The sequence below is a fragment of the Tyto alba genome, unplaced genomic scaffold (assembly GCF_018691265.1).
Source record: "Tyto alba isolate M040663 unplaced genomic scaffold, T.alba_DEE_v4.0 Super-Scaffold_5, whole genome shotgun sequence".
Classification (NCBI taxonomy): domain Eukaryota; kingdom Metazoa; phylum Chordata; class Aves; order Strigiformes; family Tytonidae; genus Tyto; species Tyto alba.
In genome coordinates, this window is record NW_024881326.1 from 13311811 (window position 1) to 13330402 (window position 18592).

Genomic DNA, 18592 nt, shown 5'->3' on the forward strand with positions numbered 1-18592 from the left:
TTTAAAAGGACACAATGAAATATATTTCTAATAAGCTGCTTCCTTCCATTGTTCACAATGTCAGACTTAAAACCAAACCCCGTTGGATTTTTCTGCCCACGGAGCCCCGCTCTGTCCCGCAGGGCAGCGAGCACGAGGTGGGCTGTGCACTGCCACAGCCACCGTGTCCTGCAGGACGGGCGCTGCGGGTGCCAGCGCTGCGCAGTGTCCATGGGCGGTGTTGGGGGGCCACCACCACAGCCACCCGTGTCCACGCAAACCCAGGCACTCCCCAAACCGACAGCCTCGGTGGGTGCTCAAAGCCCAGCCCGGGGAGGGGAAGGCGTTTTGGGAAACGTTGGCCTTCTGTGGAGGAACCGCTGGTGTGACACCTCTGGGGCAGCCACCCCAAAAGGTAACGAGGCCACCAAAGGGCAGGCGTGGGCACAGCAGGAACCCGGGGCTGACTGGGTGCTGCAGGCAATCGGCTCCATGCGGGGCTGCGGGAGAGGCCTCCCAACCACTCTGGGCTGGTCAGGGCACCCCTCTCCTACCTTCAGACTCGCTGGCTCGCAGCTCCCTCTTACCTGCTCTTTTCGATACCTGATCAGAAAAACGCGATGCACTCTGTTTCGGTGCTGCTCACACCTCCCCGTTGCTCACAAGAGGGTGCAGCAGAAAGGGCTCACCGTAGCTTTGAAAAGCCCTGAGATGCCGGTGTGTGTAATACAGTCTAGGTGTTGATATCACTCAATTTTTTTTTTTTTTTTTTTTAAAGCGATTTTTATGTGCCACTGTTCAAAGCAGGAGTACAGGAGCGAGCAGCTGGGGCACCGCCAAAGCCCAAAGGAGCAGAAGCACCACTGACACGACACGTGAGCGCCCAGCGAACGCCAGAATTACATTCAGCACTAAAGCAGACGGGCGCTGGATGCACACACAAGGCAAGCATCAGGAGACAGCACGGGAAGGACCACAGCACCCCGCCGGCAAACCTGCACCAGGCAGGACACAAAGCACACTCGAGAGGATGGAGCACCCAGGAAGCAGCTAAAGGGGATGTTTGGTCACTGGTTTGGGAATGCTCCCAGCACCCAAGGAAAATCATTCAAAAGAGGAAAGCTGCCTTTGGGCTGGTGGGAGGAAGCAGGGAAGCTGCTCATTGACTATTTACAGCTAAGGAACGGGGCCCTGGTGTCAGCTCAAACCACAAATAGGCCTCTATTGTTATCAGGGGTACTGGGGTGGTCCTGGCTAGGAGAAAACTTCCAGACCAAAGGGCATCATCTACATGGCCACTGCTGAGGAAAGAGACTGGACATCTCTTGGATTGGAAATTAATGCAACAAGCAAACCAGAAACTGGGTGCCTCTTAGAAAAATGGTGGGCTTCGACCCATATTCAGTGAGTTTCAGTTCCTCGCCACCTCTGTGTTGGTCCACCAGAAAAACCCCAGGACAGAAACTTTCTGGTGGGCCTATGGGAAGTGGATCTGGTGGGAGGATAGCTCACATGGGAGAAGGAGGAGGAGGAGGAGAAGGAGGAAGAGCGCTTGCCGCCTCCTTCTCCCAGCCACACTCTCAGAGGTTGCTGACCTGACCGGCACTGCCTGGGAAGGCGACCCGCAGCCAGGGCATCCCCGCTCGGGCACGGCTCCCGGCACAGCCACCTCTGCCAGCACAGTTTCCCAGCACAGGGGCACGCTGATGCCAGGGAGGAGATGAGGAGATGTCCTGCAGAGCTAAGCACAATGGTCCCCCCAATTCCTGTCCTGCCTGCCTTAGCACAAGCAGCATTTCCAGTAACATACACTGCTCTCCTACACACTGAAAAACACAATATAGCTTACTGAGCGAGGAAAACATAACATAAAGGAAGAAGCTTCTCATGGCAAGGGGGGCCAACCCAAACTCGACTCACTCTACCCTGGCATCCAAGCACAGGGAGTCAGCCCCTGGTGTTTTGACTCCAATGTCTGTCCAAGGTCACCCCAAAAAGTGAGCAGGTAGACAGCCACTCCTGTCCTCTGTTGTCCCTTCCACAGCCTGTCAGTGCTCACCCAGCCCTGCAAATGCTTCTGGTCACCTGCAAGGGCACACACGAGCATCCTTCACAGCCTGCGCAGAGAGGAGCGGCGGAAGGACAGTTCAACACAAACGTGTGGGTAGGGTCTTCTCTCCACTGTTATCTCCCTCTCTTCTAATTTCTTGAGCCACTTACGACAGCATGCTCTGAAATTATCGTCCGGTAAGATAGCTGCTCTCCAGGGACACTGGAACTGGAAAAGTCTTAGCTGTGACATGTCTGTTTCACAAGCACAGAAAATGTCCTGGGTCTGGCTGGGCTGACAAAGGTGGTTACAAAGTCTGGAAGAAAAAAACCAGGCATGCTCTGTGCAGCAGTGTAAAACCATCAGTGATGGCAAAACCACCACCAGAGCAAGCCCTGATCTCGGCACCACCCTCTGCACAGCGCTCACATTTACCCTGAGAAGGCTCGGGAAGGGCAGAGCAGGCTGATTTACTCCACCCTGCCATACTACCACCCCCAGCAAAGAGCATGGCCCACCTCTAGTCATTACCATTCCTTCTGCAAGGGTCTCCTACAGGAAGGGCATTTCTCCTCATCTTTCTTTTGAGATTTCCATTGCCTCCAATGGACACCCACCACCCCATAGGCGCTGAATTTATGTTACATGTGTACTTTTGGTTTATTATTTGATTTATTGTCGTAAACACGTACCTTTAGCCTCAGCTCTCATCACCTGGGATCCTGCCTTGTGGTGATGAAGAACTGTGTATAAGGAAGTAGAAGAAAACAGAAAAAAAAATTAATGCCATTAAGAAGCTGAGATCCACAAATCTAAATAGATGGCTGGGTAACAGTCAGGTGAGGGACATATTTTTCAATGTAAGAAGTGAACTCGCTGTCAACACTAGCAGACAACATTTATCAGACTTAATGCAAATCTGCTCGCACTTTTGGCAGAGGTTGGTGAACCTTAAAAGCAGGAAGCTGAAGTTTATTTGCGCAGGTGATATTAAAATTGAAATCTGCTGCCACAAGGCACAATGCTTGCAATTCAAAGCCCTGTCATCCCAGCCCAGCCCAAAGGCTTTGGTGCCCAAGCTATCACTCCATCACACTGTACCTCTCTGTGGAGGAGCTATGCCTCCACATACACTGTGTGTAGGACCTTCCACTTTCTGGTCTCACAGCTCTGATCAGCTGCTGTGATCTAACCAGTCCTCCTCATCTCTCCCACTATCTTACCTCTGCTCTTCACAAAGGCTGAGAAGTACAACATGCACTACGCTGTCTTAGATCCGCACACAAGATAAAAGGAATCCATAGATATATTTAGTACTTGGCAGATTTACATTTAACTTATCAAGTTTGTATCTGGATTCACATTTTACACTTTGTGCTCTTTGTTTAGTTCCAGCATTTCAGCTGAGACCCATCTTCTGCCCACGAGTACAAGAGGCAAGAAAGGTCAGGGCCAGGGCTTCCCGAGGTGACTTGCTCTGCCTCAGAGGGAGCACCCTACGCAGCAGGGCTGCTGTTATTCACATGCCAACTTCCCAGTGCCAGACTTACTTGCTTGTTCTTCGGGAAGCTGTCTCAAAGAACTTTGTCCTAGAAGCCACCCTGCAAAGAGAACGAGAGGTCACTCCAGCTATCCGATAAGGCAATTTGCTAATTAGATCTCATCTGTGCCACGGAAAAGAGCAGTAGCATTAGCAGATACTGAAGACAAACACTTTTGAATGATACCTTTTCTGCCAAGGCAGCTGTGCTCCTTGCAGTGCCAGCTCCATTCCCCTCTGCCTTCACACTGCCCTGGCCAGGAAGCCCTTGGTTGCTTTTAGCTAAGCTGCTTATTTCCATGCTCTTGTTTATAACCCTACATGCTGGCTTATAAACCTGCATCTGTCACTTTTTATGGCCTCTCCTTCAGTTTTTATGTGCTTCGTATTTAGCTTCCAGCTGTCCTCACAGAAAGAAAAGTTCTAAGAGGCGATTCAGGCAAGCAAAGGCAAGGCCTGCTCCTGCCCAGCAGGCACAGAGCTGAACCTTGTGGCGCCTTTCAAGGACTAAGGAGTGAGCACGCAGGACGTGGATCGGCTGCGCAGCGTGGCTGTATGGGGGGCTCTCCGCAGAGTGAACGCGGGAGCTCCCCCAGGCAGGCGTTTCCCCCGGGACTGCTGCTGGACACCGGCCCTCGCAGGCTGTGGGGCTCCCACAGCACAGAAACGCTTCAGTTCACGACCAGTGTTTTTGCACCTCGTGTCACTACACGGGCAGGGTGAGGCCCTGGGGGTGGCCCCTGCACAGCCCAGGGCTGCGGCGCAGTGGCAAAGCACCGGGCCAGGGGCGTTAGCGCAGACTTGGGGTGCTGCCTTGCTAGGAGGGCAGGGGAACGAAAGGCGCGTCTTCGGTGGATGTGCAGCAGCAGTGAGCTGCGCGGCAGCACCCAGGTTACAGCCTCCCCACCAATCCGCCCTGGCTGCTGGGCTGAGATCCCTGTGTATTCAGTCACCCTTTCTTTCTTATTTTGAATTCCCATTGAAGCCAGCAGGGTTTCTGTCTCTTTAAAATCTGAAAGAGATCTGATGATAAAGCTGAACGCCATCCAGTTTCCTTAAGAGAGATCCAAGCTGGATCTTGTCCTTCCCTGGGAAGTGTTTCATTTGAGAGGCTTGCTCAGAGCCAGGCAGGGAGGGGCTCTCCAGCTCCACTGACATGAAAAATAACAGAGAAGGTGATGGGACAAATCTCAGCCTCAGGGCTGTACTTGAGAAGGTTTGGAGCTTTGCTTTTCCTGCGTGTGTTTGCCTTTGCTATGGCCACACTCTCCTCCCAGGCCATGACTTCTGAGCAGCTTTTCAGTGTGACGTTCCAACCCGCGCTTGCACCCGTGTCGAAGGGGACGTCCATGGGCTCCAGCCATTGTATGCCACTCGTGTGGGAAACCAACGTGCTACTTCTCCTCCTCCTCTTCCAAAACTCCCAGCAGGTGACACCAGCTCCTACTCCTGCCACCCAGGCTGGCCCTGTCCCGCCACACGTTCCCCAAGCCTCCGCGTGCCAGCAGCTCCCTCAGGCCGAGCTGCCCACCCCAGGTACCACAAGCCCGCCGAGGGCTGCTGACTTACACAGATGAAGGCATTTCTTCTGCTGTTCCTGATATCAGGTCTGGCCTCTGCTCCAGCCTCGGAGGGACAGGAGTCCTGCATGGTGGGTCTGGAGGTCTCACGGGGGGACGCGTGATCACAGGCTTATCGCCATGGGATCGTGGCTTAGGGACACCATCGTACTCGCCTGCAAAGTTAAGGATTACAAACACTGAGTACAAAGCTTCGATGGAGGGCTAGATGTTTAGGAAGAGGCATTAAACAAGTTAGTGGGCTAAGTTCTGCCTGTCTGCCCCAATATCCTGTCTTTGAGAGTGGCCAATAGCCAAAATGTAGGGAAAGAGTCCTAGGAAAAGGCAGTTCCCATTCTGCCAGCTCCAGCACAGCCTTCTGGCACTAGAAAGAGGGGCTGATGCTGGACCCTGGGATGACAAACTTGACATAGTTGCTGATTGCAAAGATGATATTGCCTGGCAACAAGTTTTCTTAAGCAAAGCCTGTGTAGTGCTGCTCTTCAAAAGCTAGAGGCATAGCACAAATTTGCGATCCCTGCAGTCTGGGGCTGCTGCTTCTCTGAGCTTTTATCCTGGACCATGGCACTACCTGTCCTCTCCCCCAGCTTTCTGCTCTGCTCACAGGAGTTCCTGCCTTGGCTGCTTTTCTTCCCCAAGATCCATTTGACCTCACTGTTCACTTAACCCATGAAGATTTTGCTTGCTCGAGCCTTGGTGACCCCGCACCTTCCCACCAGTGCCCAGACCTCCAGGGCGCATTTCTGCAGGACAGCAACCCTTGTGATCCTCTCATCTGGCCATTTATATGGCTCAAAACCAACTTAACGGCTTGGTTCCTGCCCTTCCAGTTTAGACATTTCCACTGCTAGGGAGTCCTGTTTCTGATTAGAAATAAGTCAAAGATGTTTCTCTATTTGGTAAGATAATTAATTGCTGCAACTACTTAACCAAGGCTTTGTCAACTCCTTAGTTACTGAACCTTATTATACCCTGGTGTGCTAGCTCAAACACTAGTCCTTAACCAACCCTCTTCAGTAAATTTGTAAATTTGTAATTTTGTATTTGTAAGTTCTGATCCTAAATTTTCTCCCTGGTAAGCAGTATAACTTGAATTTCTCAGTAAAAGGCCTGTTTTCTAATCCTTTCACCTATGCTACTTCGTGGTTTCTCCAGTTTTTCCAAATTATCCCCAAACTGTGCACCTTAAACCTCAATACAGTGTTCTAGCACTAATTTGCAAGTATCAACACAGATGTAATACAACTTTATTACTACTTTGGTGTTCTTTTATATACATGTGTCCAAGAATCAACACATCCAGTTTTATTATGCTGTGTCTCTAGGACATGCTGTCAGCACGCTATGTGTGATAATGCAAAACCATAAAACTTGGAAGCACTAAATGCCGTTAATGTATAAGCCAATTTTAAAAGCTATCTTATTCTTCCAAAAGCAGATTTCCACCTACCATTTATGTGACAAATTTAAATTAAAGCCAGTAGTACCAGTCAGATTAATTTGATGTTTGTGCTACCCAGCCGGGCCTTTCTTCTTTCCATTGCACACGGGAGTCATTTGTCAAGAATGCAGCCTGGTTTTTATTTTCTAAATACAGGACTGTGAAGCCATCAGGGTATGACAGCATGTGAAAAGTGCTGGAAAGTACATAGGAAAAGCTGGCAAACTGCAGAAAGCAATATGTCTTTTATTATGACCATTGTCTGGAGTATTTTATAAAGCTCAGCACCAAATACCTGCTGTTACAGCAACGAGTGCTGCCCTGCAGCCTGCTCCCTGGTGTTGTAGGGAAGAATGTCTGCAGACACATAGACCTGCCTTCCTCCACTGAAATGGACAACGCCAACTCAGATCAGGCCCCAAACTAATTATTTCTACATATTATAAATTTATGTATAACACTTATGAGAATACAAATAATAACAATTATTTATATCTAATGGCAACGGATGAACTGTTGAAATAAATGTTCCCAGGAAAGCCTTGGTAAGCCAGAACCTGTCACAGTCAGCCTGACAGATAAAATGATCAGAAATTAAAATGTATAAGTGACTCGTGCCATTTTCCTTGTCTCTGATGAGGAGAACGCTGACAATCCAGAGTGCTTACAGCTGCTTAGACTGGGTACAAATTGCTTCAGGTTTAATGTTCTTTATATATTGCTTCTCGAGCCTGTATTTTATGAGTCCACTGTGCTAGGTCGAGCTCTGCAGATGCAAAGGCTCAGCTACCGCACGGAAAGCCTGCTTCATCGGACACCTGTGGCACCTGCCTGGCTCAGCAGAGGAGAGGCAGCACTGGCACCAGCACTGGGCTCTGCAGGCTGCTCCAAAACCCTGCAGCAGCCACACCCCCAGGAAGCCACCGACCAAAAGTAGCCACTGAAATAAAAAGGGGCAACTCGGGAAGTCAAGGCTGGATCAAACCCTCGGGCTGCTGGCCCATGCCCACATCTCCAGCTATTCTGGCCTCCCAGCTCCTCTTGCTGAGCTACATCAGGACTGAGGTGAGAAGCCCACCACCTGCTCCCACCGTCCCAGTGCACGATGCGCAGTGGGGAGGGCTGGCTTGGGCACCTTGAGCCTTCCCCAGGGAAATGGCACTCCTCTGCCTCGCTTCAGCTGGGACCCCGGCGCACACTCACCCTCCCTGCTGTAGATCCCTGGCCGGGGAGCCGGTCTCCTGGCCTGAAGCGTGGCGTTCCTCAGGGCAGGGCTGGCCACCACCCCGTTGGCAGCCTTGCTGGCCGGCTTCACTCCTCCATCCTGCATCCTGGCCACCAGCTTCCCCACCTCTGCCTCGGCACGTGGGTCAGGCCGGCCCTCGGTGGGGGGACGCCCCGGCTCGTCCCCCCCTGGCCGGGGTGCGGGCAGGCGGCTGCGGTGCAGCGGCTTGGGGGCCTCCGTGCCGCCGCTGCCGTTGGGGGTCTGGGCGTGCCGGTCTGCTGCGGAGCCAAGGGGACAGACAGCCACCGGGTTAGGAAGCATCGCAGAGGTGTGGTGGTCTCTGCCCCGCGGCAGTGCGGAGCTCTGCCCCAGAGCTGCACCGCTCCTGCGGTACCGAGGGACAAGCATGCCTGCGGGGTGCAGCGGGGGATCGACAGACCCTCACCCTGAGCAAAACACAAATAGCAGGTGGCACGGGCAAATGCTGAGGAAGAAAGAAAACTGATAAAATCTTTGGCCTCATCCCTCTTGCTGTTCTAGAGACCCAGGCACAGGATGCAGAAGCACTCCTATGAAACTAGTTGCACCCTGCAACCTTGGTGCGGTCAAAAGCTACTGCTTCTGCTTTGAGTTCAGAGAAACATTTAAATGCAAGGCCCTCTCTAACTACACAAGCAGTCTTGTGATTTTAAAGAGCAATTTCATGTTTTCCCAGTGCCAAAATGTATACCTGTAGTATTAAGCCTAAAACATCATCAAAGCTCTGAAAATCGTAACAGAGAAAAAGACTTTTCATCTCTTTGGTGATCTAGGGCACAGCTTGCAACAACAATTAGAGCAAATTGGGTGCAGAGAGAAACATGATTTTAAATTGATGTGCCCTTCAACATGGTAATAAGGGCCTTAGAATTTCCCTACAATCAAATTAATTTAACAGCAGAGTTGTAGTTGGCCTAGAAAATACTATCTCTGAGATCTGAAAAAGTGCTCCAGTGTTCTTCCTGTGGATGCAGAATCACCAGTGGCTGAGCCAGCCCTGCAGACCCTCTTGGGACTGATGCACTCTGGGGGGACAAGACTCCAGCAGTGTGCAGCCCACCCCCAGCCCAGGCACATTCACTCCCATCCCACCAACTCTGCTACTCAGTTTATTTCCATCACTTTGCATTTTTGCCTCTGAAGCCGCAAAACCTTTCCACTGGGCTTCTCATGCGCAAGAATTGGTCTTAGCTTATCTAATGGAAAACACTACAAAAAAAGAAATGCCCCACGGAGTGTGAGTTGTGAGGTGATGCAACCTATGCGCGAGTATTTTTTTGCTTTCCTTCCTCACTGAACAAAAGACCTCACTGTCTGCCATGCTCGCAGCCTGGGAAGTACAGTCCTGCCGTTGTTATCTGCATTACTCCTGGAAAGGTGTTAAAAGAAACAGGAGGGGTGAGAGGCAGGTGAACAGCTGGACTGACCTCCACTTTCTTCCACAGAAGCGCCAAAGAAGACGGGTCTTTCCCTCAGAGGACGTTTGGAAATGGTGATGGGTTTGTGCCGCCGGGCAGCCACCCTGGGAGGAGGCACCGGTGGGGGTGTGGTGTCTTCTGGAGGGCCGGAGTAGATCTGTAAAGGCAGACACATTTAGACGGCCCAGCCCGACACGAAGAGGCTGCTGCCTCACCTCCAGCCGAAGGTCCACCCGCCCAGCACAGAGGTGGGTGGATGGTGGCCGCCACCGCCACCTTCCCCAGGGCCCTGCCCAGCCCCCAGCAGGCCAGGCGCCATGCCGACATGGCGGGCAGCCCCCTGAGGACAGCCTGCCACGGCTGTGCTCGCAGCCGTCAGGTTCCTCGGCTCTGGGAAGGGGTTTGGGGGTTGAGCCACGCCAGGAGCAAAGGCTCAGCTCCTGCGTGGCAAGTGGCCACCCACTCACTGCCTTTGCCAAGGGCTGCCCCGCTCCTCTCCGCTCTCTGGCAGGCACAGAAACCGTCCACGGCCCAAGTCACCTCAGACTGACGCAGGAGGTGCTGGAAAAGCCAGGGCTGCTCCAAAACCACCCAGACCAGAGGGCAGAGCCCTTGCAGCTGTTTGCTCCAGCCCTCAACCCCGGCTCCTCCAGCCTCTCTGGAGAGGGGCGGACGGTGCCCACCAGCTGCTCTCAAGGGTTGGCAGCACCCGGGAAAGCCCCGGCTGCCGGGGCTGGAGCAGGGCCGGTGCTTGAGCTCTGGCTCTGCAGATGTGTCCTGCCACGGGCTTTCCTACGGACAGGCTGCCTGCTCTGCACTTTGCACACCCACGCACGAAACTATTTAATGCAGCAAAACCGCAAATACAGATAAAATATGTACAAGCAAATTATCCTGGAGCAGATGAAGGAAGCTTTGAAACTGACAGTTTATGAGAAACATAAAGTTTTCCACACCAGCGAGGCGATACAATCTACAGAAAGCAGCCGAACAAACCACAGCATTGTTTTAGATTGAACATTAAAAAATGCTTCACCTCTTGGCTTACAATGAAGTGTGTGGCACTGTGAAATTATCTTGGATGAAATACTGGCATAAAAACAATGCTGCTAAGGAGTTGTATCTCCTTTTCTCACTGGTCATACGGCACCTATTTGGTTGGCTTTAATTTAGAGGTTCTTATTTATATCAGTGGTTTTTTTTTAAAGAGCTGAAAAAGAATTAAGCTTCCAGGCAGTCTCTTGAAGATCTGAAACACCGCATTAAGAACCAAAACTCTTGTGTTTTCCCTGTGGGTAGTAATTGAATTTATATCAGGCTTTAAAGAGTGAGTTACTATGGGCAGGGTGGCACAAGTTGCTGAGACCCGAGACTGTGCTGCTCGACCTGGGGGAACGCGGATCTGGCCCTTCACGGCTGTCGGCACGAGACAGCTCAAGCCCAGAGGATGAGAGCTGGTGCCAGACCCATCGACGAGCAGAGTCACTGCTCCCTCGGTACACACGTTGTTATGGAAGAACAATTTTATTGTGTTACCCAGAAAAATTTTTAAATGAAGAAATTTAACATTCTGATTTGATTAAGTACGTCATTTTTATAATTCAAACCAAAAACATATTCTGTCTTCTCCGAGCCAAAGAGCAGTTCTGGGAAATCAAGATGGGGGGATGAGAGAGACAAATGACCCCACTTTAACCTCCTGACTCCCAAAGACCAGGTAGTGTGTACCACAGCGAGGGTGGGCACTGGCAGCCGAGCTTCCCCACACCTCCCTTACCTGGGCAGCACAGGGGCAAGGTCGGACCTGAACTGCACTAGCCTCGTCTGCCCAGGCTTCCACTCAGGAGGCTCAGCATAAATACCATGTGCTCAGGCTTGGGCTTTGCTCCTGACTTAGCCTGTCCTACTCTGCACAGAGAGAGGAGGAACAACACATTCAGGGCAAAGACCCAGACAAGCTCCAAACTCCAGTCGGGTCATTTCAGCTGCTTTGCTCCCCCGATTCAGTGACATGGCGTGGCTGCTGATGCTTAATGTCAACAGATGCTCTGCCCTTTGTAGGGGCAGTACATTTTCTCTACTCCAGAATACAAGGTCCGGTACATTCCCCCTGCCTGGATTCAGAGGAATTTGCTGTGACATTAACAGCCTGTGATTAAAAGCAACAACTCATGTGTATTAAAATAGCAAAATATTACCTGCAGCAGGCCAAATTTTTGGAAACATCAACCTCATTCCTACATATTTACAAGAATCCAATACTGTTTTTTAAAGAAAAAGAAGTGTTACGTTCCCCATGGCTGCTTATACAGGTAACCACAGAATGCTGTTTTTGCAAGATGCTTTTCAACATCTGAAAATCATGCTAAGACGTGGGTGCAGCCTCTGCCTCTGCCTTCTAAATGAAAATCTAAGTTAAACAACTTGAAGGAACAAAGATATTGACAGATCCTCATATTTAGACAGTTTGTACAGTGAAGAAGGTGTTTCCAGAGCAATCAACTTATTTAACCATGGCACTGAAATATAAGCTGTGGAAACAGTAATTATCCACAAAGACTTCATGAATAGTTACTTTGTTCTTAGAGTCTTCATATTGCACCATATAAACCATACCCCTCTCCTCCTCCAGACTCATTTAAAGTGTTTGCTCATGTGTGAGCTGAAGGCTGATGCTGAACTTACAAGCTCAATCTAATAAATGTTACTAACAACCTTATCACTGAAGAAATTAAAAGCAAGCAAAGAGATATCTGGCTTAATTAAAGATTTAATTCCAGCTCTTAGAGGTGGCAGTGTAAATGGTGTGTTGACTCAGCCTGCACTACAGGCTGTACAAGAACAGAGGCTCAGTTCTGGAGCAAGTTGTGCAAGGATCCCAACACACAAGTGATACACTGTTTTTCTGCGGGAACTTATTAAAAGTGTTCACAGAGACCCACGAGCTTCTTGTGCAGGTACTCAAAAAGTCCCTCTGAGATCTCTCATCACATTTCTCTGGTTTCAATCCTCAGCACCATAACCCACTCCCACACCACCCATCTGGCCCCTGTTCAGTTGCTCCAACTCCACATCCAATTTTGCAAGAACCCTGTTATTCCAGCTTCAGCCTCCTCTTCCTTTCCTGAAAAGGGAGCTTCACTTCTGCATGTGTGCTGCACTGTCTGTGAGCTGGGAGTGCTACCCCATCCTCCCTACACCAAGCAACATCCTTTAAGTGATGGCTTCAAACTTTCCCCTCTTCTACATCAGAGACTGTTTGGACACTCTGTGATGTAAACTATTATGAAAAGCTGAAGGACCAAACTCACTCCTTCAACCCTAGCGTTGTTATCAGGAAAGCAATCTGGTCCCTGGTGTACTGATCTGAATGAAAATGTTGCTCAAGCTTTTAAATATTAACATACAGCTCTTTCATCCTCCAGCCACCCTGAAAACCCTAACCCATTGTATCAGATATCACAAGGAGAAAGCACTAATACAGAAGACAGTGGAATATTCTGCTTTCTATCAGGAGACAAAATGCCATGAGAAAATACTGTTGTCTACATGTGAATCTCCAGTACCCACCACAGCAGACTAACCCAGGCTGTGCATTTACTCAGTGTTCTCAGACAAAAATATTCAGCAAAGATCCCATGGAGCCCTTGCCAGGGTGCACAGACCTGTGGAGAGCACTGCCCCAACACGACAGGCACCGGCCGCCTCCTGAAGTCTCCTCTGACAGTTCCAGCCCAGGCAGCAGCTTCCCTCTCCAGACTTGCCCGCACCATCCCTACACCTGGATCTGAATGGATTGTATGTACAGCTGAATTATTTTCATCGGCCTTTCAATACTTGTCTGCTTTGGGCTTTTTTCCCTTGCATTATTAGTTGTATAGTGTCTCATCTTGGACTGTGCCTGTTGAAACCAGTTATGCTCTGGTCTAGTTCCTGTCTTCAGCAAAGGAAAACATAAAGTCCTGTAATGTCCAGGCACAGAATATTGGGGTTTTTTTCAATGAACATTCCTCCTATCTAAAAAGAAAAGCAAAAATCCCTAGATCCAGGGTTTCCTTTGGAACTAGCTAACGGCAACAGCGAGGAACATATCTGCTACACTTTTTCTTTCCTTCTCAAGCATTTCAGAACAGTATATCATATTAAAAAAAATTCACGCCCCTAAGGAGACTCTAGAAAAAGGAGCCAGAGCTCTACATCGTTGCCACAGCAACAGTTTGCACGAACATGATGGAGCAGCCAGGAGCTGCACGGAGGTGCTCCCGGGGCTGCCACCTGTACCTTCCCAAAGTGCTCGATGAGGATCTCAACTACTATGTTTTGGAACTTGATGTTCATCATTGCTGCCACGGTGTCCTCCTGTGCTCGCATGAGGGTAGGTCCAAATATCACCCCCATGTTAGATGGTGACATCAGATTCTCTCGGCTGTGCTCACATACGCTGCGGAGAGGAGGGAAAGAAGGGATAGGTTTTGGTTTGGTTTAGTTTTTTTACAAACAGATCTTATTCCAATCAATAAAAAAGGATACAGTAAGAATCAGTCATTCAATTTTCTTCATTTTGTTTCAGGAGAATTTGTTCCTTATCCTACCAGAGATAAGACATGTCTCTAGGTGGTATAACACGCATGTTTGGCTAGGACAACTGTTTGGGAGAGCAACACGCTGACAGCATTTTTATTTGATCCCTTCCCACTTCCAGCTCCCCTTTTAACTCTGCAATCAAAAGCCATTTGCACAAGCTATACACAAAAGGAATCATTTAAATCAGAATATCCTATTTATCCAGAACTGACTTTTGGCTTTAATTTTCCCTCTCTCCGAAACGGGAGGACTGAATGGGGACCACACTTCAGGGGTTTTCAGTAAATCTCTACACAGCATCTTCTTTCTGAAAGAATGGCCGTTTTCACGGAACAGAGAGCTCTCTCTCCAGCAGACTTCAAGCTTTGGAGGAATGTGCAAGCCTGAGGAGAAGCACCAACTGCTGACTGAAGTACTAACTACCTAGGTGGGCACTAACTGTTTCCAGAAATGGACCAGAAGAGAGAGATGCCAATGCTGGCATGTAATAAATTCTGGGTTTGCCCTGTAGCTCTGGTGTTAGAGAGGTTTCTGTCAGCACGAAGCGGAGAGGGAACAGAATTTAAGCATAAACACTTTAAGGAATAAACACAGTGACCACAAGTACAGCATTAGCTTCATCAGACTGCACGCCAGACACTCTCAGCTCTGCCACTTAGGCAGAAAGGTTTCTAAAAACCACACAAACATGTGCATGGAAGGCTGGAATTGAGTTGCAGGCAGGATGCCCCAGCCAGGCCTCCTCACCCCAAAGAGAGGACATGGCACTGAGGACCAAGCACTCGCCTTCGAGTATCAGGGCATGACAATCCCAGATCAGCCCTGCTTATTTCTGAAACAGTCCAGTTCTGCAAACGACTTCTCCAAAGGCCCAAAGCAAACCCTGTCATGCAAAAGCCATTGCATCTGCAAGCCCTCGTGCTTTCTGATCTGCACACAGACTGATCCCTTGCTTTTGAGCTTCAGCATGGCTCATCACAAGCCTCTCTCCCTGCTGTGCCCCTGCTCCTCCCTGGGGTGGAGAGGGCAGAGCTTCCACACTGAGCCTTCGCATTCGGTGTGACAAGGAGGCAGGAAAATTCCCATTTCCTAATGGAGTCCTGGTGCCCTTGTCATTAAGTAACAGAGGTTTTCACCAAGTTGCTCACTGGTGGAAGCACGTGGAAGCAGCGCTGCTCACTGCCACCAAGCGTCCAACTTGCCTCTATGAGAGCAGAGACTGACATGCTCAAGCCTTCATGCTGCTCTAAAGGCTTAGAACACTGAATCCATAGAGCTGAAGACAAAACCAAAGCACTCTTCATGTTCAGCCCATGGGCACTGATCCTACAGCTGTTACCAAACCCCAAACTTAATGTTCTTGTTAACTGGAGTGAGAGGTGACAATTTATAGCTCTGCTGTCAGAGCGTATTTTCTTTTTAAAATTATTTCCTGCTTGGTGCTTGTCAGAAAGGGGATGAAAGTGGCAATTAGAAAGAGAAGTATTACTTAATGCAGCGGGTAGCAAGGATAATCATACCATTTGTGCAGTCTAAATGTAAATTCCTAGGGTGACTGTGGTGGATACAATTTTGCAAACCTGCCACAAAAAACCAAGCTTGTTCTGATGATTCCATTATTCCCCTTACTTTGGCTTCAGAAAAAAAAGTCTGCTTACTTGACGAGGTGTTGTATGAGGAGCTCTAACATCTCTCTGTTCTTGTCAGGTAGTTTATAGACCAGCGCATGAATGGCTCCCAGCCTGTAATCCAGGTTTTCAGATTCTGGAAAGAAGTAACACAAAGAAAAGTTTGTGCCCATCACTTTCTAAGTAAATACATAGAAGAAAGATAAAGCCAAAGAAAATCTGTAGGAGCTGTTCCTTCTGCAACGTAGGGCTGGCTGGCCAAACCCGACGATGGGAGGCAGAAGGAAAGTGAGATTACATAGCAACAGGATAATCATTGTGAGAAACAAAATGAAGTGGAAAGAGGAAGAAACGAAGCTTGAAAGGGAGCTCAGGGTCGCACTCTGTCTCTGAGCACAGCCAGGGAAACAGGCTGGGCATGGTCGGGTGCCCCCCTTCATACCCTCGCCCTGCACATCAGCACATCTTGGGAACTCCCAGCCCCTCTGCTGGGTATCTTATCAGACCAGATAGCTGTAACACTGAACAACATGGTAAGATGTCATGCAGTGAAAAAAACTGTGTTCCTGACCCAAAGAGGTCACCCTTAGAAGCATAAATAATCAAGAAACAATAAAATACTCAGTGTGAAAAGAATAGTGTGCGATCTTGATAGCTGGGAAGTTGAATGGTGCAAGTTTCTGAGGGAGGGTAGGGAAGGGATTATGGTTTTGCACATACCCAGCCATCACTGGTTTAACCATTTCTGAAAATTAATGAAGTCCCAAGAGCTGTGCAGAAAAATGCCTTTCATGTACTCATAGACACTTTGGATTCAACATCCCAGGACAAACTTCACAACCTAAAGGGAGCATCTATCTATCTGCATGACAACAGTGCATCCCATTCCCTCACAGGTTTTAAAATAAATGTATTAATATTATTGAGGAATGATTCTTCTGGGACACCTGTGCTGATTTCAGGTTAGTTGGCATCCCCAAACCCTCAGAGAGTATGAAACCATGTTAGAGCAAAGATCACTGCAATAGCCAAGGGAAGAAGGGAAGAAATATCACCACCTCCATGGCACAATTAAGCACTCAGAAGAGGGGGGCATTCAGGGGGAAGCGGCCGGACACCCCAGTGTCAGGCTGGCAGAGCTCTGTCAGGCAATTTTGATGTAGACTGGCTGGGGAGGGCAGGGTGAGGGACTGTCAACAGGGCAGCTGTGGGACTTACTGGCAGCCAGGACCAACTCTTTGTGGAGCTTGTACGTCATGACAGGTTCAGACAGGTTCCTGCAATAACCAGAAAGAAAATTGAGCTCTGGCAGGGCAGCATGACCCACTCATGACTGATCTTGAAGGACCAATGGGCAAACTTGCTTGCTCTCCAGCACCACTGGTTCCTGACGGCATCTCCCACCCCAGCCAGTATTATTTAAACTGCTTTCCCCATAGGATGTGGGATTTCTACAACAGAAACATTTTTCAAAAAAAAATAAAATCCATTCCTCTTCCCAAAGCCTTCATCACGTCTTTATCCTTTTCCACAGCCAGATGTTAACATCTGGTAGTTCACTTTGCTTTTCGCCTGGATCAGCCCCAAGCTCCTTGGCCCACTCAGGGCAGGTGTGACCTGCAGTGCTACCTGAGATAAAACTTCAGTGAGCTGGTAATTGTCTTGATGTCCCAGTCGCCGCTTTGAAGATCCACATCCCCTGGACATTTTGGATCTGGAGGAAGAACAAAATGGCTTTAAAATAAGGTCCATTTTGAGTCTGTTAATAAATAACACGCTCTCAGGGAGGGTATGCTCTCGAGACGAAGGAAGGTACAGCAGCACATGAAGAAAGTTGCTGATTAGCATGGTTGGGCAAAGCAGAACAGTACCAGTGGCAGTATTTTAGAAAGGCTGAGGCGCAGTACTGACTAGGGACAAAAGAGAAGGTAACATTTGAGCAGTGATGAAAAGTTAGTGAGGGTATGTCCTCTACAGTTTGTTTTTTCGCAGCACAGCCAAGACTGGCAGAAATGACACATTTCAACAGATCCAAGACAAACTTTCTGATACTCAAAGTCATCTAAGTGTCCAGCTCCAATCCCTCCTTCGCAGCTACTCCCCTGAAGGCTGTTCAGGAAACACTCCCTCTTGCTGCACGTAGAGGAGGGAGCTCAGAGGAGGAGGCCCAGCAGTGTGGAAGTACACTTTGCTCCTGCCTACCCTCACCGATCAGCCACAGCATTTCTGTGGTATGATGATGTAAAGGACACGGTTGGAGGATGGGGGACAGCTGGACTAAAGAAATAAACTGCATGACTTATTTTAAAAAAGAAATAGGACTAGAGACAATAAATAAATAAATAATATATAGTAAAAAAAAATCTATCTCCTTACTGAAGTTCAGGATGAAATCTTTCTGCAGCAGTTATTTCCGTGTTGTTGTACTTCCCATTGTGAGTTCATACACAGTGGAGTGGCAAGTGGTCAAGCAGACCAATGCATATAAACAAAACAAAAAGCCACTCACTGGTGGGATTCAGAGAAGAAAACCACAGAGCTACTCACAGGGCAGATGAGAATCAAGAAGCAATAAAAACTTAGGCTAAGTAACTAGTCATCAGGCAAGAGTAACCAGATAGCTGTCTGAAGTCGTGGCTCCATGGAATTGGATACAGCTATACGTCAGCACAGACCAGCTATTTTAATAAACAATAACAATAATAAAAGCAATAGTAAACAATAGTAAAAAGTAATAGTAAAAGCCTTTGAATACTACATTAATATCAGATGTCTGTGCAGGAAGCTGGTGTGAGCTCGAAACATGTAGGCATCAATGTCAGTGTACTTTCTGTCCCATGCTCCAGCCCCTCGGGCAGGGACGGTGAGAAGGGCTCAGCCGTCGGGCATGTGGGAGATCGACTCTTGGAGTCACCTCCGGGGCTCGCAGCCTGCCTTGGCCCATGCATACCACAGGGCAGGGCCACGATGGCCCCAGCCAGCTCCCAGCCCACGAGTGCCCAGCCTGGCACAGAGCAACGCTGCTGAGCCCCGCTCAGCCCCTGCTGCAGGGAATTCAACTGTTGCTTGTATAAAGACAACCCACCAATTTACATGCTTGTAGGAAAC

At 49.2% G+C, this 18592-nt stretch overlaps 1 protein-coding gene across 2 annotated transcripts in view; it reads right to left on the reverse strand.

Annotated features, from left to right (window-relative positions):
• Positions 1-18592, reverse strand: part of OPHN1 (oligophrenin 1) — a 67314-nt gene continuing 48722 nt past the window's right edge. Inside the window, exons 15-24 of one of the 2 annotated variants that reach the window (XM_042807084.1) lie at positions 17114-17198; positions 16703-16761; positions 15515-15620; positions 13554-13713; positions 9282-9429; positions 7794-8090; positions 5139-5304; positions 3580-3630; positions 2722-2772; positions 1-2345 (exon numbers count right to left, since the gene is read on the reverse strand). In XM_042807084.1, coding sequence (XP_042663018.1) covers positions 2730-2772; positions 3580-3630; positions 5139-5304; positions 7794-8090; positions 9282-9429; positions 13554-13713; positions 15515-15620; positions 16703-16761; positions 17114-17198 — 1115 coding nt within the window. In that variant the 3' untranslated portion in view covers positions 1-2345; positions 2722-2729. Of the gene's footprint in view, positions 2346-2721; positions 2773-3579; positions 3631-5138; positions 5305-7793; positions 8094-9281; positions 9430-13553; positions 13714-15514; positions 15621-16702; positions 16762-17113; positions 17199-18592 lie in introns of both variants that reach the window. The other variant, XM_032995913.2, reaches the window with a different exon arrangement.